Raw genomic sequence first — 21,301 nt, 5'->3', positions numbered from 1 at the left:
GCCATACACTGACATGAATCCACCACAGGCGTACATGAGTTCCCAACCCTGAACCCCGCCTCCCACCACCCTCCCCATATCATCTCTCTGGGTCATCTCAGTGCACCAGCCCCAAGCATCCTGTATCAAACCTAGACTAGACTAGCGATTCGTTTCTTACATGATAGTATACATGTTTCAATGCCAATCTCCCAAATCATCCAACCCTCTCCCTCTCCCACAGAGTCCAAAAGTCTGTGCTTTACATCTGTGTCTCTTTTGCTGTCTCGCATACAGGGTTATCATTTATTCTATACTTTTAAAAACTGGAAAGAAGAAGAGAAAGTTTTGGGCTTCCTTGGTGGTTCACTGGTTAAAAATCTGCCTTGCAATGCAAGGGACACCAGTCCGATCTCTGGTCCGGGAAGACCTCACATGCCGCAAAGCAACTAAGCCTGAGTGCCACAACTACTAACTCCACACTCTAGAGCCTATGAGCTCACATGCTCCGACTGCTGAAGCATCTGCACCCAGACCTTGCCTGCAACAAGAGAAGCCACTGCAATGAGCAGCTCCCACACGGCAAGCTCCCTGCAACTAGAGGAAGACCGACTGCAGCAATGAAGACTCTCCATAACACCCTCCCCCTAAATAAATAAATCTTTAAAAAAAAAGAGCAAGTTTGAAGTAAGAGCATTTAAGCAAGTTTTAAGTAAGTGCATGTAAGCACTTTGAAATAAGTTTCCATTTGCTTGAGGGGACTCATCTGTTTCTCATTTATTACGATGTATTATGAATATAAAAGTTATATAATAGCATTTATGTATTTTAAACAAGTGATCAATTATTTCACTGAAAATATCTAAATTCTAAAAATAAGGATGGAATGAAAATAACTCAAAAATTTTAACTAACGTTAAAATGTACATTATTTTTAAAAACCTAAGACAATATTATTTAAACATTTAAACTTTAAAACTCTAGAAAACATGTAAACTCTAGAAACAAAACAAGCAGGTTACAATAAATCATGATAACGGGGGAAAAACAACTCATCAGCAGAGACTTTCAAAGGGCCATAAATTTAAAAATAAACTTTAAGTAGAGCAAAAACATCTCTTTGGCATGCACACACACACAAACTCAGTTACACAGTCACAGGTACATGTAGTTTTAATGTATGCTGAAAGTAATTTCCCTTAGAATGCACCATCAGTAACAAGCACACCATAAATGTTTGACTATTTCTAATAAAAATGATGCAAACGGAGGTTGATGTCCCAGTACACAAGTGTATTTAAATGCATTAATGATGGTGGTTTCCCAAAATGGGTTTATAAAACATAATTTCAATCAGGACCTACTGCTCAGTTGATATGAATATTAAAGCAAACACAGTTTCATGTACAATCCTTATCAATGTGACCTCTCAAATGGTTACGTTTATATGCAAAGTATAACCTTGGAGATGTGCTCTTAAAATCCACCGTGATAAGTGTCTGAAGAGGCCAAACATGCATGTGACTATTTAACATTTATTCCCAACCAGGCTGACTTCCAAAAACCACATGAGAGAATTTCTAGACGTATGCGAGGTCAAACCAGGCAGAAGAGCTTATCAAGCAAATGTGAAGCATCAGTTCAGTTCAGTTCAGTTGCTCAGTCGTGTCCGACTCTTTGCGACCCCATGAAACGCAGCACGCCAGGCCTCCCTGTCCATTACCATCTCCCGAAGTTCACTCAGACTCACGCCCATCGAGTCTGTGATGCCATCCAGCCATCTCATCCTCGGTCGTCCCCTTCTCCTCCTGCCCCCAATCCCTCCCAGCATCAGAGTCTTTTCCAATGAGTCAACTCTTTGCATGAGGTGGCCAAAGTACTGGAGTTTCAGCTTTAGCATCACTCCTTCCAAAGAAATCCCAGGGCTGATCTCCTTCAGAATGGACTGGTTGAATCTCCTTGCAGTCCAAGGGACTCTCAAGAGTCTTCTCCAACACCACAGTTCAAAAGCATCAATTCTTTGGTGCTCAGCCTTCTTCACAGTCCAACTCTCACATCCATACATGACCACAGGAAAAACCATAGCCTTGACTAGACGGACCTTAGTCGGCAAAGTAATGTCTCTGCTTTTGAATATGCTATCTAGGTTGGTCATAACTTTTCTTCGAAGAAGTAGGAGTCTTTTAATTTCATGGCTGCAATCACCATCTGCAGTGATTTTGAAGCCTAAAAAAATAAAGTCTGACACTGTTTCCACTGTTTCCCCATCTATTTGCCATGAAGTGATGGGACCAGATGCCATGATCTTCGTTTTCTGAATGTTGAGATTTAAGCCAACTTTGTCACTCTCCTCTTTCACTTTCATCAAGAGGCTTCTTAGTTCCTCTTCACTTTCTGCCATAAGGGTGCTGTCATCTGCATATCTGAGGTTACTGATAGTTCTCCCGGCAATCTTGATTCCAGCTTGTGTTTCTTCCAGACCAGCGTTTCCCATGATGTACTCTGCATAGAAGTTAAATAAGCAGGGTGACAATATACAGCCTTGACGTACTCCTTTTCCTATTTGGAACCAGTCTGTTGTTCCATGTCCAGTTCTAACTGTTGCTTCCTGACCTGCATATAGATTTCTCAAGAGGAAGGTCAGGTGGTCTGGTATTCCCATCTCTTTCAGAATTTTCCATAGTTTATTGTGATCCACACAGTCAAAGGCTTTGGCATAGTCAAGAAAGCAGAAATAGATGTTTTTCTGGAACTCTCTTGGTTTTTCCATGATCCAGTGGATGTTGGCAATTTGATCTCTGGTTCCTCTGCCTTTTCTAAAACCAGCTTAAACATCAGGAAGTCCATGGTTCACGTATTGCTGAAGCCTGGCTTGGAGAATTTTGAGCATTACTTTACTAGCATGTAAGATGAGTGCAATTGTGCGGTAGTTTGAGCATTCTTTGGCATTGCCTTTCTTTGGGATTGGAATGAAAACTGACCTTTTCCAGTCCTGTGGCCACTGCTGAGTTTCCCAAATTTGCTGGCATATTGAGTGCAGCACTTTCACAGCATCATCTTTCAAGATTTGAAACAGCTCAACTGGAATTCCATCACCTCCACTAGCTTTGTTCGTAGTGATGCTTTCTAAGGCCCACTTGACTTCACTTTCCAAGATGTCTGGCTCTAGATTAGTGATCACATCATCATGATTATCGGGGTCATGAAGATCTGTTTTGTACAGTTCTTCCATGTATTCTTGCCACCTCTTCTTAATATCTTCTGCTTCTGTTAGGTCCATACCATTTCTGTCCTTTATCGAGCCCATCTTTGACGTTGATGGTCAGGAACGGCAGTGGTAAGGAGATACCCCTCGTCCAAGGTAAGGAGCAGTGGCTGTGCTTTGCTGGAGCAGCCGTTAAGAGATACCCCCACATCCAAGGTAAGAGAAACCCAAGTAAGATGGTAGGTGTCGCAAGAGGGCATCAGAGGGCAGACACACTGAAACCATACTCACAGAAAACTAGTCAATCTAATCACACTAGGACCACAGTCTTGTCTAACCCAATGAAACCAAGCCATGCCTGCGGAGCAACACAAGACGGGCAGGTCATGGTGGAGAGGTTTGACAGAGCGTGGTCCACTGGAGAAGGGAATGGCAAGCCACTTCAGTATTCTTGCCTTGAGAACCCCATGAACAGTATGAAAAGGAAAAATGATAGGATACCAAAAGAGGAACTCCCCAGCTCAGTAGGTGCCCAATATGCTACTGGAGATCAGTGGAAAAATAACTCCAGAAAGAATGAAGGGATGGAGCCAAAGCAAAAACAATACCCAGGTGTGGATGTGACTGGTGATAGAAGCAAGATCCAATGCTGTAAAGATCAATATTGCATAGGAACCTGGAATGTCAGGTCCATGAATCAAGGCAAATTGGAAGTGGTCAAACAAGAGATGGCAAGGGTGAACGTCAACATTCTAGGAATCAGCGAACTAAAATGGACTAGAATGGGTGAATTTAACTCAGATGACCATTATATCTACTACTGTGGGCAGGAATCCCTCAGATGAAATGGAGTAGCCATCATGGTCAACAAAAGAGTCCAAAATGCAGTACTTGGATGCAATCTCAAAAACGACAGAATGATCTCTGTTCATCTCCAAGGCACACCATTCAATATCACAGTAATCCAAGTCTATGCCCCGACCAGTAACGCTGAAGAAGCTGAAGTTGAACGGTTTTATGAAGACCTACAAGACCTTTTAGAACTAACACCCAAAAAAGATGTCCTTTTCATTATAGCGGACTGGAATGTAAAAGTAGGAAGTCAAGAAACACCTGGAGTAACAGGCAAATTTGGTCTTGGAATGCAGAATGAAGCAGGACAAAGACTAATAGAGTTTTGCCAAGAAAATGCATTGGTCATAGCAAACACCCTCTTCCACCAACACAAGAGAAGACTCTACACATGGACACCACCAGATGGTCAACACCAAAATCAGATTGATTATATTCTATGCAGCCAAAGATGGAGAAGCTCTATACTGTCAACAAAAACAAGACCAGGAGCTGACTGTGGCTCAGATCATGAACTCCTTATTGCCAAATCCAGACTTAAATTGAAGAAAGTAGGGAAAACTGCTAGACCATTCAGGTATGACCTAAATCAAATCCCTTATGATTATACAGTGTAAGTGAGAAATAGATTTAAGGGACTAGATCTGATAGATAGAGTGCCTGATGAACTATGGAATGAGGTTCATGACATTGTACAGGAGACAGGGATCAAGACCATCCCTATGGAAAAGAAATGCAAAAAAGCAAAATGGCTGTCTGGGGAGGCCTTACAAATAGTTGTGAAGAGAAGAGAGGAGAAAAGGAAAGATATAAGCATCTGAATGCAGAGTTCCAAAGAATATCCAGAAGAGATAAGAAAGCCTTCTTCAGCGATCAATGCAAAGAAATAGAGGAAAACAACAGAATGGCAAAGACTAGAGATCTCTTCAAGAAAATCAGAGATACCAAGGGAACATTTCATGCCAAGATGGGCTCGATAAAAGGACAGAAATGGTGTGAAGCATCCGGCCAGAAGAAAGAATGCGGAGAACTGGGATCACAGCCTCCAGCTGCATACTTATGCACCTGAGAGTGTATCTGATTTGCATCTATGATTCCTTTCTACAAAGGAAGAAAATCACACGGATGATTCTAGAAATATTTGCAATGCTAGTCAAAATTGCTGCCGTAATCAACAGTCAGAATAACAATAGCTTATTTCAGTGATGTGGTATCACCTCCTATCCAGAAGCATGTGAAATCTCATTTTAAAATGCAGTGGCAGCAACATAGAGTACTTCTGCATTCCACATGAAGTCTAACGCTACCAATCTGAACTGTGGAGAATAAGTGACGGATAACTGCAATGGATACTACTTATCATATAGTTCATCTATTAGAGCTGCTGGTTTCTTTTCATTATGTTCTGTTTTCAGTGATAAGTCACTAAAAAAAGAAATCAGGAAAACGTCAACTTTCATTAATTCTACATAAGCAGAGGTAGTCAACTCTATGATTATTTTTACATAAACAACAAATTTCATCTCCCCCAAATTGGCAAGGTTAAAGATGATAGTTTATTCTGTGTGTGCTGACATGATATGTTACTAAATAGCTAAACTTAACTAATCATTTTGGCAAGAAAAATAGATCTTTCCCTAAAATGTGACCTGTGAAAAACAAAGTGTAGAAAACATCACATGATGGATATTAATTTTCTAATTTACCTGTAATGCTCATAAAGAAAATGGAATTGAAATGAGGTTGTTTTTAACAACAATCTCATTGCCATCATCACCATTATTTTAAGAATCCTCATCTCTTTTCTCTAGTTTCTTTACTCTTTATCCATTTGAGCTGGTCCATCAAAGATGCACTAACACCTTTGCTCCTGATCCCACAGAGCAAAGCACAAATGCTGGAGGAATCCTATCACCCACATTCTCTGGTGCCTGCATATTAACAGCCAGCCATGTATTCACAGGAACAGGCCAGAAAGTTTCCACCATAAAGTTAAGGCCAACACTACCTAAAAACACATCTATACAACCATGGTAATTTCACTCTTACAATCTCCAAAAAAAAAATTCTGAATCATTTCCACTCCATTTAAACCTCTAATCATCTTTAACCACTGTCCTTTCCAACCCTGCCCTGCCTCCAAACCTCTACCACAAAGCAGATCACAATTGTCTCTTACCTTACAAAACACACCTCATCACTCAGGAACTCAGTCATCTTCTTAATGCCTGACATACACAGAGGCAACTCTGAATTCATCCCACCCACTTCCCTCCTGTTAAAATGGAGTTCTCGCTCTTCCATTCTAAAGCTAATCCCTTCAGTTCTGCTTTGGAGTCCACTCACTTCCACCTTGTCACAAACTTGATAGTATTAATTATTCTTTTTCTCTTGCACATTCAACTCCTCGCTCCAAACAGAAACTTTCCTCCTCCAAACTAAGCCTCTTAGTTTTCCATATTACAAAAACAGACAAACAAACCAACCACACTTGATTCCAGTTGGGGGCTGAACTGTGCCCTCAAGCTCCCCACCGCCACCAATACGTTAACGTCCTAAGCCCCAGTACTTCAGGATGTAACGAATATTCATTTGAAGGCAGGGTTCTTTAAAGAGGCAGTTAAATTAAAATGAGGTTATTAAAGTGGGCCCTAATCTGACTGGTGTTCTTAAAAGGAGACAAAGTTCAGAGACAGGTATAGAGGGAAGAAGATGAGAGGAAATGGGAGAAGGCCAAGGACAGAGGCCTGGCACAGATCATCCCCTCGTGGTCCTCAGGTAGAATCAGCCCTGCCAACTTCCTGATCTTGCTTGGGCTTTTAGCCTCTAGAGCAAACAGAAAATAAATTTCTCAAGTCCGCTAGTCTGCAGTATTTCAGTACAGCACACCTAGCGAATTAACATACTCCCACTTCTAGTCACTGCTCTATTTCCCATCTTTCCTGCAGAGAGAACATTCTCAACAAGTTCTCTACACTCTACCACATTCCACTCGCATCCCTGAGTTCACTCCGACGTGCTCCTGGCCCTGCCACTGCCGGCCCTGCCATCAGCAGCAACCTGGATCTTAGGGATTCTTAGTGGATGTGTTAAGTCTTCCTCTTATCCCACCTTTCAGCAGCATTTGAGAGGGCTCCTAGCTCCTTCCCTGACATGTTTTCTTCTTTGGACTTTCACGATATACAGCTCTTTATACTTTTCTTCTTCATCTCTGACCAATCCTTCACTGCCTTCTCTTCAGGAAAATGCTCCTCTGTCTTGTCATTAAATGCTGGAGTTTCTCAAAGCTCAGTTAAAAAGCCCTCCTCTCATCTACTCTCAGCTCCTTTCCTGGGCAACTCTCACCCCATGAATATTTTAATTAAAATTCATACACAGATGACACACAAGCCCAGATTCCTCATTTCTGGACCTGTTTGGGACTACCTTTATATATCTTTTCTTAGATGTCTCAAAGTCTCCTGAAATGTCTCAGTTCAGTTCAGTTTCTCAGTCACGTGTCCGACTCTTTGCAACCCTATGAATTGCTGGGAGGCACACCAGGCCTCCCTGTCCATCACCAACTCCCGGAGTTCACCCAAACTCACGTCCATCAAGTCGGTGATGCCATCCAGCCATCTCATCCTCTGTCGTCCCCGTCTCCTCCTGCCCCCAATCCCTCCCAGCATCAGGGTCTTTTCCAATGAGTCAACTCTTCTCATGAGGTGGCCAAAGTACTGGAGTTTCAGCTTTAGCATCAGTCCTTCCAAAGAACACCCAGGGCTTATCTCCTTTAGGATGGACTGGCTGGATCTTCTTGCAGTCCAAGGGACTCTCAAGAGTCTTCTCCAACACCACAGTTCAAAAGCATCAATTCTTCGGCGCTCAGCCTTCTTCATGTCTAAAATCAAACTCATGATTTTCCACCCCTTTTCCCTCTGCACATAAACCCAAGCCCTGTCCAATGTTCCTTAACTAGAGAACACCACCATCCATTAAGTCTTACAAGTCAGAAATGCTTCATCTCTGATACTGTCTTCTTTCTCAACCTTCCTCCCTTCAGTGTCCTTGGGACTTGGCATGGTTGCAATTTTACAACTATTGCTGTAATTATGTAACCATGTTCCAAAAAGTGGGACCTTGTTTGTTTTTACTCACCATTACATTCCACTGGGCACAATGTCACACTACTATATAATAGACACTCATTTTCTTTTAATAGGTGAGAAAATGCTATTATTAATAAAAACTCATTACGTGCCAAGCACTGAACATTTATTAAATTAAATCTTCTTAATCTCTGTTAACAGCCCTATTAAGCAGGTATTATTATTACTGTTGCTATTTTCCTTAGTTTACTGAGGAGGAAGCTAGGGCGCTGAGAAGTACATGTCCTTCCCAAGATCAAACAACCTAGATGTGGTAGAAGGTAGACCCAGGTGACCAGGGCACTTTATACCGCTATGCTATTCCATCTTTATGGTTTTCAAAGCTACTCTCAAGCTACTGAGCTAAAGTTTACCTGAGTTTAATAAAAGCTATCTTTAATTTATGAATATGTCACATAGAAAAAGTTATATATAATTAACACATGCTTAGAAATCTTCAGTTTGTATGTAGTTATCATGAGATAAAGCCTAAATCGTTTTGCCTGGAATTCATGATCGTCCATGATCCAATCCCGTCCTTCCTCTCAAGCCTTCTTCCCTGTGATTCCCTAACGCTCTAGTCAGGGGTCAGCAAACTGCTGCCTGCAGGACAATTCTAGCCGGCCACTTCTTTTCACTTTTTAATAATCTACTTTTACTTTTTATTTATTTTTTATCTTGGCTGCACCTATGACATGCAGGATCTTAGATCTCCAACCAGGGATCAAACCGGTGCCCTGGGCACTAGAAGCACAGAGTCTTAACCACTGGACTGTCAAGCAAGTCCCCACTTGTTTTATAAATAAAGTTTTACTGGAGCACAGCCAAACACACTTGTTTACATAATGAATATGCATTATAACAGCAGTTAAACAGCCATAGCTGCAAGAAAACTGTATGAACCAAACAGCCTAAACATTTACTATTTGGCCCTTCACAGAACAAGTTTTCCAACAGGTGAACGAGAATTCTAGACTAGAATCTAATTCACTGGGAATAAATAAAATGGCTACCATTTGCTGAGTGCTGGGTTCTTTCAACAAAACCTTTCAAAAGAGGTCCTGTTATCCCTGTTTTATACGTGAAAGACAGAAGGAAGAGAAAGAAAGAGAGGAAGAGGAAAAAGAAAGAAGGAAGTGAAACAGGTTCAGGTCGTAAAAATGTGACCAGGATCACACAGCAAATACATGGAGGAACAGGGGTTCAGCTCAAGCTCATGAACCATGCTTCATGATTACGGGTCTAACACTTCCTGGGACCTACGGCTGCCTTTTCCTTCAGCAGATTCTGGGATTTAATGCTGTTATTATTTACTAATGCAATCCTTTCTCCTCCACAGGATGCCAATTCTCCTTTAAAACCTAAAGTAGAGGTTACCCATTCTCGGGGATAAGCTCACGCACTGTCTTTTCCCACTAAGTCTTACCAGATCTCCTGCTACCAGAGGGATGATCCACCTATGAACACCCACAGCACTGCGGTCATTGCCTCGGGACACCCAACACTCTCTCCGCTCTTAAGCTGAGTATAGCAAAACCCAAATTCATGTCCTTCAGAAAAACCACAAGGCGTTTTATATAGTAAATATTTAACAAATACTTATCTAATGAATGAATCTACATTAAAAACACTGGGACACTTCTAATCTGGATTTGCAAAGTGAAAAATATAAGATTCACTTCTTAATAATTCAGCAGATGAAAATCCAAAATGTAGCCTAAATACAGAAATATCTTCCTAAGTACTGATTTTTAGCGTTTTTAGCCTACCTACAAAAATCAATTTTAAAAAGAAATAAAACTAAGTATTAAATATATTTCATGTTTTCTATCAGTACCATACAGTAACGAAATAATATTAGAGTTAACATATCACACGTCATCATTTCAGTAGGATAGAAAATCTCTTCATAACGTCCAAATTAACAACAACAAAAAAAGCAATGTTATTGGAAATTTAAAATAAATTCATGGTGAACAATAAAATGTTATTTATTACAAGACTACAAAGACCACAACAGAGGTTCCCAATAACTAGTTATTTTTGAAGCTCATTCTGATATAGTAAGCTGAGTGCTCAACATTATCACTGTAGAAATAATTTAAATGTCAATACTAATTGACCACATGGTCAATACTGAAATCAGACTGATTATATGCTTTGCAGCCAAAGATGGAGAAGCTCTATACAGTCAGCAAAAACAAGACCAGGAGCTGACAGTGCACAGATCATGAATTCCTTATTGCCAAATTCAGACTTAAATTGAAGAAACTAGGGAAAACCACTAGACCATTCAGTGGTCTAAACCAAACCCCGAAGTGACAGATAGATTCAAGGGATTAGATGTGATAGACAGAGTGCCTGAAGAACTATGGACGGAGGTTCATGACACTGTACAGGAGGGAGGGATCAAGACCATCCCCAAGGAAAAGAAATGCCAAAAGGGAAAATGGTTGTCTGAGGAGGCCTTACAAATAGCTGTGAACAGAAGCAAAGTGAAAGGCAAAGGAGAAAAGGAAAGACATACCCATTTGAATGCAGAGTTCCAAAGAATAACAAGGAAAAAGAAAGCCTTCCTCAGCAATCAATGCAAAGAAATAGAGGAAAACAATAGAATGGGAAAGTCTAGAGATCTCTTCAAGAAAATTAGAGACACCAAGGGAACATTTCATGCAAAGATGGGCTCACTAAAGGACAAAAATGGTATGGACCTAACAGAAACAGAAGATATTAAGAAGAGGTGGCACGAATACACCAAAGAAAATACACAAAAAAGATCTTCATGACCCAGATAATCACAATGGTGTGATCAGCAAGCCAGAGTCAGACATCCTGGAATGCGAAGTCAGTTAGGCCTTAGGAAGCATCACTATGAACAAAGCTAGTGGAGGTGATGGAGTTCCAGTTGAGCTGTTTCAAATCCTAAAAGATGATGTGGTGAAAAGTACTGAACTCAATATGCCAGCAAATTTGGAAAACTCAGCAGTGGCCACAGAACTGGAAAAGGTCAGTGTTCATTCCAATCCCAAAAAAAGGCAATGCCAAAGAATGCTCAAACTACTGCACAATTGCAGTCATGGTAAATAGATGGGGAAACAGTGGAAACAGTGTCAGACTTTATTTTTTGGGCTCCAAAATCACTGCAGATGGTGATTGCAGCCATGAAATTAAAAGACACTTACTCCTTGGAAGAAAAGCTATGACCAACTTAGCATATTCAAAAGCAGAGACATTACTTTGCCGACTAAGGTCCGTCTAGTCAAGGCTATGGTTTTTCCTGTGGTCATGTATAGATGTGAGAGTTGGACTGTGAAGAAGGCTGAGCACCAAAGAATTGATGCTTTTGAACTATGGTGTTGGAGAAGACTCTTGAGAGTCCCTTGGACTGCAAGGAGATCCAACCAGTCCATTCTGAAGGAGATCAGCCCTGGGATTTCTTTGGAAGGAATGATGCTAAAGCTGAAACTCCAGTACTTTGGCCACCTCATGCGAAGAGTTGACTCGTTGGAAAAACTCTGATGCTGGGAGGGATTGGGGGCAGGAGGAGAAGGGGACGACTGAGGATGAGATGGCTGGATGGCATCACGGACTCGATAGACGTGAGTCTGAGTGAATTCCGGGAGATGGTGATGAACAGGGAGGCCTGGCGTGCTGCGATTCATGGGGTTGCAAAGAGTCGGACACGACTGAGCGACTGAACTGAACTGAACAAACGCTAGCAAAGTAATGCTCAAAATTCTCCAAGCCAGGCTTCAACAGTATGGAACCATGAAATTCCAGATGTTCAAGCTGGAATTGGAAAAGGAAGAGGAACCAGAGATCAAATTGTCAACATCTGTTGGGTCATCGAGAAAGCAAGAGAGTTCTAGAAAAACATCTACTTCTGGTTTATTGACTATGCCAAAACCTTTGACTTGTGTGGATCACAACAAACTATGGAAAATTCTTGAGATGGTAAAAGCAGACCATCTGAAATGCCTCTTGAGAAATCTGTATGCAGGTCAAAAAGCAACAGTTAGCACTGGACATGGAACAACAGACTAGTTCCAAATAGGGAAAAGAGTACGTCAAGGCTGTTTATCGTCACCCTGCTTATTTAACTTATACGCAGAGTACATGATGAGAAACGCTGGGCTGGAAGAAGCACAAGCTGGAATCAAGATTGATGGGAGAAATATCAATAACCTGAGATATGCAGATGACCCGACCCTTATGGCAGAAAGTGAAGAACTAAAGAGCCTCTTGATAAAAGTGAAAGAGGAGATTGAAAAAGTTGGCTTAAAATTCAACATTCGGAAAACTAAGATCCCATCTGGTCCTACCACTTCATGGGAAATAGATGGGGAAACAGTGGAAACAGTGACAGACTTCATTTTTTTTGGACTTTATTTTTTTATTTTTTGGAACCCCCCATCACTGCAGATGGTGACTGCAGCTATGAAATTAAAAGACGCTTGCTGCTTGGAAGAAAAGCTATGACCAATATAGATAGCATATTAAAGAGCAGAGACATTACTTTGCCAACAAAGGTCCGTCTAGTCAAAGCTATGGTTTTTCCAGTAGTCATGTATGGACGTGAGTGCCGAAGAATTGATGCTTTTGAACTGTGGTGTTGGAGAAGACTCTTGAGAGTCCCTTGGACTGCAAGGAGATCCAACCAGTCCATCCTCAACGAGATCAGTCCTGGGTGTTCATTGGAAGGACTGATGCTGAAGCTGAAACTCCAATACTTCCTGATGTGAAGAACTGACTCATTGGAATAGATCCTGATGCTAACTAAGAAAGATTGAAGGCAAGAGGAGAAGGGGACGACGGAAGATGAGATGGCTGGTTGGACATGAGTTTGAGTGAACGGGAGTTGGCGATGGACAGGGAGGCCTGCAGTGCTGCAGTCCATGGGGTCGCAAAGAGTTAGACACAGTGACTAATTCAGTTCAGTGACTGAACTGAATTAAACTGAACTAATTGTAAAAATAGTTTGAATGTCTGGTTTGACATATCTAAAGCTCTCTATATAGTGTAAATAAGGCTTAGTATAAAATCAGGTACAGAGTAGGAATTATAAAAAAAATTAGATTTTAAAAAGAATTTAATATATTCAAAACAGACACCTACCTGCATCACCTTTTGCTGAATCTCTTCTAACTGTGTACGCTTACTTCGTTGCCTACAAACTTCCTGGTAGCGGGTATATTGCTCTCGCAGTGAATCTAATAATTTCATAACCTGTGGCTGTGCAAGCAGTTCATCATCCATAGGAGACCATGAGACCCCTCCATCTGAGCCATTAAATCGACGCTGCTGTAATTCGGATAACAATTCATGCCCTTTACAAATGAAAGATACTTACAATTAATATCCATAAAGAAATCCAAATCTTATTTCTCAATCTTCTCAATTTTAGTCCCTTAGTTTTAGAACATACCTGCCTATGTCTACCTAACAGGTCTTAAGTACTAAAAAGCAATTTTTCAGTTTATACAGAAATAAACAGGAAAGCTGCATGTATACATACACATATGGATACACACTGTTTAGTTTATCTATACACTATGTTCTGTATCATAACTGTATCACATACAGACAGTCCTTGACTTAGTGATGGTCTGACTTACAATTTTCTGACTTTACAATGTTGCATTCAGTTGAATCCATATTTCAAAATCGAATTTTTTCTTTTTCTGGGCTGGCAACATGCAGTATAACACTTCTGTGATGCTGGGCAGCAGCAGTGAGACACAGCTTGCAGTCGGCTACACAACCATGAGGGTAAACACCTGATACACTGACAACCATCCTGTAATCGCACAGCTATTCTGTTTCTCACTTTCAGTACATTATTCAGTAAATTAGATGAGATACTAAACACTGTATTATAAAACAGGCTTTGCTTTAGATGATGCCACCCCACTGTAGGGTAATGTAAGTATTCTGAACATGTTTAAGGTAGGCTAGACTAAGCTATGAGGCTTGGTACTTTAGGTGTATTAAATGCATTTCAACATGATATTTTCAACTTATTATGGGTTTATCAGGATGAAACCATGCTGTAACTCGGGGAAGACCAGTGTCATAAATACATACATACCATATACGTCATACTACATAGTAAGCATATAGTATACATATGGCATATGTATTTTCTAGATCTAACTATCTTTCTATCACATTCTTGTTATTATTGGATTCACTGCTCAGGATGCTGTGCCATCCAACACTCTTTCCCTTCAGAGCACAGTTACAATCTGGGACTTCCTGTCTGATGGTACCAATTAGCATGTTTGTCTGATGGTACTAAACAATACTAAGCAATATGTTGTAGGATTTCAGTATTAATTCATACCCTTAAACCATAGCACCTTAGAGAAACGCTGGTGTGTAACAAATGAATGATTAAAGGGATAAAGTCTTCACTACTGGTACAAAATAATATTCAAATAATCTCTACATAAATCTCTACAACATATTAACTGTTGTGAATCACGGGGGGCTATACTAGTATAAAAATTGCATTCAGTGTTCTTTGATTACAGCAACCTTGTAGAGAAAAATAACTCATGCAAAAGAAATTAAAATTATAGAATGTGCAACATCTAAAGCTCTATGTATAATATTAACAATTTTAAAAGTGAATAAACTGTACATTCTAGGATAATACAACTATAATTATTATTAAGGAGTCAAAAATACAGACATTTAAATTCTTTCCTCTTCAATTTTATTAAAGTGTCCTAAATTTAAATGGCTTTAAATAATATAAACATTTTTTCTTATGATTTAGAGGTATTTCCAATTTCTGAAAAACATCCAAGATTGTTTTAAATGTCTCCATTTTATATTTTCTATCTTTGATTTATGAGCCAATAACAAACAAAAAGGATTCGGTGACATATAAAAATAATTCTAAAATACAAATGTAACAAGTTTCTTAATTCAATGGCTTTAGCAACTTTAAAAATGTTAAATATAAACATCATATTAGATATTTTTAATCTAAAGCAATATTTTTACTGACAGTCTATTTTACTGTCTAAACATGCAGTTACTCAGATTACAATTATTTCTTTGTTCTTTCAGGAAGTAAGACCCAAATCATACTGAAAAACTCAAGAAAACTGAATCTATACAATAAAGATATTTAGAATTTATTTCTTTACTCTTCATCATAATTTATAATTGGAAAAACATCTGTTTTAAAGACTTACACAAAGTCTTTCTATATATTTATATATATACACACACACACACATGCATTCTTTACATATATATACCCATAAAAGTCATTAAGTTCAGAATACATATTATTTTTTCTATTTTGATGACTGCTACCTTTAATCTTTTCCTTGTGGATATCAATTCCATTACAGAAGCAGCACTATATAATGGTTTCAAAGAGCACAGTTAGAGACCAAACTGCCTTGGCTCGAGTACCAAATTCAGCACTGTCAGTTCTGTAATCTGCGTAAGTTACTAATCCTATTGCCTCAGTTTCCCCACCTTAACACTGGGATGACAAGAGTACCTACTTCACTGGGCTGTAGTGAAGGATAAATGAGTTAGCGCACTTAAAGTGCTTAAAACATTACCTGCTAGAGGACTAGAATTATGCCCTATTACTAGAAAAATACATTATAAATAAAATTAAGGTATTTTCATTGGAAAAAATTCCAACGCACTCCAGAACGTGTGGAACTACTATTTGGGCTGGAATATGCCCATCACGCAGCTCTGTGCAAGCGAACACGCACTGCGCGCAGGGCCACTGCTGGCGCTACATGTTTTCACACAGATGCCTGCACAGCACAAGTGGCTCTGGATTTATACCTTGTCTTTAGTGCTACGGTGACAGAACTCAATAATCATTTCATCTTGAGCAAGATTCTTCATATCTATAAGCCCTGGCTTCCTCAAATACAAAGAGAGAAGATAATACTTATTTTTTCTAGAGTTGTTATGGGAATGAAATATGAAAATGTACACAAATACAATGTTAGCAACATAATCCATATTCAGTAATCCTCATAGCAACCCAATGAAACAGAAGTTTTTATCTTCAAGTCACAGATAAATAAATTCAAATATTTCAATATAATTGATCATTATTAATAATTTTTAATATTAGAGTATATTAATATACTTTTAAACCAAAGAGTAGTTTGAAAAATTTCTTGAGTTTCTACAACAAGAAATAGTATGTACTCAATTCATGTTTGTCTTATTGATTAATATATGGCTGATTAAATGGATTATGATTATCAGTAATGAATACATTGTCTCATCTTACCTGTCTGAAGAACAGTTTCAGGATCAACTGATGGAAGAAAGTTTAAATCCACAGACCTGGCAAGCACCAAAAGAGTAATTTTTAAAAACTGCATGTACTTCTATTTATTAATATATAACTTAAGGAAATACTTTATATATACTTACCAAAACAGGGACATGTAAGTATGAAAATGTGAAGTATACTGGCCTACCAGGCTAATTTCTCTTAAACATCAGGAAGCCCACTAGAGATTAATTAAACAGTAGCAGGCAAAGAAACATCTATGTGATAAATAATAAAATACAATACTTGGAAACTACAATGTATTGCTATTAACTACAGTGTTATTTCAAGTATATCAGAGGAATCCATCTTGCTATTTTCCACTGGATACACGCTTTAAACTGAAATTTGTCACTATACAGCAACCCAGGAACATTAACATTAAAAACATGCGTGTAGCCATCCTCCAATTAAAAGTTTCTTAGCTACAGCAATCCTTGAGAGCTGCAAATAGCCTCTGATAATCGTATGTGTGTCCCCTAGCACATGTGCTCTCTTCCCTGTACTAATCACATTTCATTTGCAGCTGAACTATGGCCTTCATTTTCTTAAACATATACAGTAAGTGGAGATGATAAAGGAAAGATACATGACAAAGCAAAGCCTGGGGCCTAGCTACTCTAACAGGTCTAGCTCTGTACCTTTCACTTTTGTCAGCTGATCTAGGGCTTCCCCTCTTGTATAGCCCAGGTGCTTCCTAAGGACTGATATAAGGGATGAAAATTTCCAAGAGGGATTTTGTTGTATGGAGTTTAAAAGAGACTATGTAATAACACTTGAGTTCCTTGGGAAGAGATTGGCAAACACAAGATTTCACCGGACACTTCCTGCAGTCACAAGCCATGGTTTCCTAGTGTTTCCCAAAACACTGAACCAGATTACAATTAGGTAGGAAAAAAAACCAGGGTTCCAGTGGCATGTAAGTACAGGAAATTTTAAGAAAGCAATTAAACAGGTTTCTTTACTGCAACACTTTCTCAGGACCGATGTGTGCATGCTAAGTTGCTTCAGCTGTGTCCTACTCTTTGTGACTGCCAGGCTCCTCTGTCCATGGAATTTTTCAAGCAAGAGTACTGGAGTAGGTTGCCATTCCCTTCTCCAGAGGATCTTTCCCACCCAGGGATCGAAACCACATCTCCTTTACTGGTTCTTCACCACTAGCACTACCTGGGAAGCCTGTATTCTGTCAATATTCACGATGATTCTACCAGTGCCCTCTTAGGATGTCTTACCTAAAGAACATGTTTCCGAGAAACACCAGACTTACTGTTAGACTATTCGGAAATAAAGAGGGTTGGCAAATTTCTGTCAAGTAACTTGCATGATATTTTCAATTACATAGCGCGTGCATGTGTGTGATATCTATACACATACTCGCATGTTTACATATATGTAAAATTTTTACACTTACATTTTTATATGGTCTCTAAGGTAGGAATGTTACTAAATGTTAGTTTCAACTTTAGACTTAATCTTCAAACCACTTGTTTTACTTTGTTTTAAATCAAGATTTGGCATTAAACTATGACCTTTTGATAGCTGTCCTACCTTATCTCACTTAATCAGTCTGGACTATTTTGGATTAACAGAGTAACAATGCATTTTGTCAAAGTTTCATTGTATTTATAAGGTCAGATTCAAAAGAGACAGACAAGGTAAGTGTTGATCCTTTCAAATTTCCTAATGAAAAATTACTGTCTAGTGACTACTTTATTGCTGAGGATTAATTTGCTTCCTACAGTGCTTTTCACCTGGGGAAAGGAAACTGGTCTGCAAATTGTTAAGGCTGAAAAGTTCAATGGAAATCTCTTAAAATGATACATCTAGGTAGTTACATTTAGATAATACAAATGAACAATTACTTCATCCAGTGTCATAAAACACTATAAATTCCCCAAGCTGAACTCATGAATATCACATATTTTACAAGGACACAGGAGTTCTACAAGATAGACATTTAAGTGCTAATGTATTTAAATAAGGTTATAATGATTTTATTTCAAGCTGCAAGCTTTTCTGTACTCTTTACAAGCAAAGTAAAACTCGGAAAAGGACGATAAGTCTTTCAGTTTGAAAATATTTCTTGTAAATTATTATACACAGGGTCAGAAAAAAGTAAGTATATTCAACAAAAAACTCTTTTGTAAAGAAACCTGGATTCAAATCAATAAATTTTACATGTAATCAAATTCTCAAGAATTAAAAAATAAATTTAACACAACTTTTGTATGCTAAGTTTGATGGAGACGTGCTTACCTTAGTTCTCTTGGCTTGCATTAACAGAGGTTAACAGAGGTTATCTTTTAACAGATAACTTATAGCTTTGTGAAAATAAAGTAATTGCATGAATAGATTCAAGGATTTGATCTGACAGAGTGACTGAAGAACTATGCACGGAGGTTTGTAACACTATACAGGAGGTGGTGACCAAAACCTTCCCCCAAAAAAGAAATACAAGAAGGCAAAGTGGTTGTCTGCAGAGACCTTACAGATAGCTGAGAAAAGAAGAGAGGTGAAAGGCAGAGGAGAAAGGGAAAGCTATACCGAACTGAATGCAGAGTTCCAGAGAATAGCAAGAAGAGATAAGAAATCCTTCTTAGTGAACAATGCAAAGAAAGAGAGGAAAACAGTAGAATAAGAAAGACTAGAGTTCTCTTTTAAAAAACTGGAAATATCAAAGGAGCATTTCATGCGAAGATGGGCATAAGAAAGGACAGAAATCATATGCACCTAACAGAAGCAAAAGAGTTTAAGAAGAAGTGGCAAGAATACAGAGAACTATACTAAAAAGGTCTAAATGACCCAGGTAGCCATGATAGTGTGATCACTCATCTAGAACCAGACATCCTGGAATGTGAAGTCAACTGGGCCTTAAGAGGAATCACTACAAACAAAGCTAACGGAGGTGATGGAATTCTAACTGGGCTATTTCAAATCCTAAAAGATTATACAGTTACAGTGCTGCACTCAATATGTCAGAAAATCTGTAAAAACCAGCAGTGGCTACAGGACTAGAAAAGGTCAGTTTTCATTTCAATCCCAAAGAAAGGCAGTGCCAAAGAACGTTCAAACTACCGTATAATTGAGCTCATTTCACATGCTAGCAAGGTAATGCTCAAAATCTTTCAAGCTAAGCTTCAACAGTACATGAACCAAGAACTTCTAGATGTACAAGCTGGATTTTAAAAAGGCAGAGGAATCAGAGATCAAATTGCCAACATCTACTGGCTCCCTGGTGGCTCAGACGGTAAAGCATCTGTCTACAGTGCAGGAGACCCGGGTTCAAGCCCTGGGTTGGGAAGATCCCCTGGAGAAGGAAATGGCAATCCACCCCAGTACTATTGCCTGGAAAATCCCATGGACAGAGGAGCCTGGTAGGCCCCAGTCTATGGGGTCGCCAAGAGTCGGACACGACTGAGCGACTTCACTTTCACTGGCTCCCTGGTTCCCTGGTGGCTCAGACGGTAAAGCGTCTGCCTGCAACGCGGGAGACCCAGGTTTGATTCCTGGGTCGGGAAGATCCCCTGGAGAAGGAAAGGGCAACCTACTCCCGTACTCTTGCCTAGAAAATTCCATGGATGGAAGGAGCCTGGTGGGCTACAGTCCATGGGGTTGCAAAGAGTCCGACATGACTGAGTGACTTCACTTTCACTGGATCACAGAAAAAGCAAGTAATTCCAGAAAAAACACTTACTTTTGTTTTCTTGACTATGGCAAAGCTTTGACTATGTGGATCACAACAAACTGGAAAATTCTTAAAGAGATGGGAATACCAGACCACCTTACCTGTCTCCTGAGAAACCTGTATGCAGGACAAGAAGCAACAGTTACAACTGGACATGGAACAATGGACTGGTTCAAAGCTGAGAAAGGAGTATGTCAAGGCTGTATACTGTCACCCTGCTTATTTAACTTATGTGCAGAATACATCATATGAAATGCAGACTGGATAAAGCACAAGTTGGAATTAAGACTGCCAGGAGAAATACCAATAACCTCAGATATACAGACGATACCACTCTAATGGCAGAAAGTGAACAGGAACTAAAGAGCCTCTTGATGAGGGTGAAAGACCAAAGTGAAAAGACTCGTGTAAAATCCAACATTCAAAAAATTAAGATCATGGCATCCAGTTCCATCACTTCATGGCAAACAGATGAGTGAAAAGTGGAAACAAGTGACAGATTTTATATTCTTGGGCTCCAAAATCACTGCAGATGGTGACTGCAGCCATGAAATTAAAACATGTTAGCTCCTTGGAAGAGAAGCTATGATAAATCTAGACAGGGTATTAAAAAGCTGAGACATCACTTTGCCAACAAAGGCCCGTACAATCAGAGCCATGCTTTTCCCAGTAGCCAGGTACAGATTTAAGAGCTGGACCATAATGAAGGCTGAGCACCGAAGAATTGATGCTTTTGAATAGTGGTGCTGAAGAAGACTCATGAGAGTCCCTTGGACAGCAAAGAGATCAAACCAGTCAATCCTAAAGGAAATCAACCTTGAATATTCATTGGAAGGACTGATGTTGAAGCTCCAATACTTTGGCCACCTGATGCAAAGGGCTGACTCACTAGAAAAGACCCTGATGCTGGGAAAGATTGAGGGCAGGAGAAGGGGCAACAGAGGATGAGACTGTTAGATGGCATCACCAACTCAATGGACATGCATCTGAGCAAACTCCCGGAGATCCTGAAGGAAAGGAAAGCCTGGTGCGGTGCAGTTCATGGGGTCACAGAGTCAGACAAGACTCAGTGACTAGAAAACAAACAAACAAATAAAAACAAGAGCTTACTGACTGAACAACAA

The 21,301-nt window shown here is 39.5% G+C and overlaps 1 protein-coding gene across 3 annotated transcripts in view; it reads right to left on the bottom strand.

Moving 5' to 3' along the window:
• Positions 1 to 21,301, bottom strand: part of SESTD1 (SEC14 and spectrin domain containing 1) — a 139,186-nt gene that overhangs the window by 28,756 nt on the left and 89,129 nt on the right. For all 3 annotated transcript variants that reach the window (XM_069577065.1, XM_069577067.1, XM_069577066.1), the window contains exons 8-9: positions 16,448 to 16,503; positions 13,279 to 13,490 (exon numbers count right to left, since the gene is read on the bottom strand). In XM_069577065.1, coding sequence (XP_069433166.1) covers positions 13,279 to 13,490; positions 16,448 to 16,503 — 268 coding nt within the window. The remainder of the gene's footprint in view (positions 1 to 13,278; positions 13,491 to 16,447; positions 16,504 to 21,301) is intronic.

The sequence above is a fragment of the Ovis canadensis genome, chromosome 2 (genome assembly GCF_042477335.2).
Source record: "Ovis canadensis isolate MfBH-ARS-UI-01 breed Bighorn chromosome 2, ARS-UI_OviCan_v2, whole genome shotgun sequence".
NCBI classification, from domain to species: domain Eukaryota; kingdom Metazoa; phylum Chordata; class Mammalia; order Artiodactyla; family Bovidae; genus Ovis; species Ovis canadensis.
This window is presented reverse-complemented; position numbering and strand designations above follow the sequence as displayed.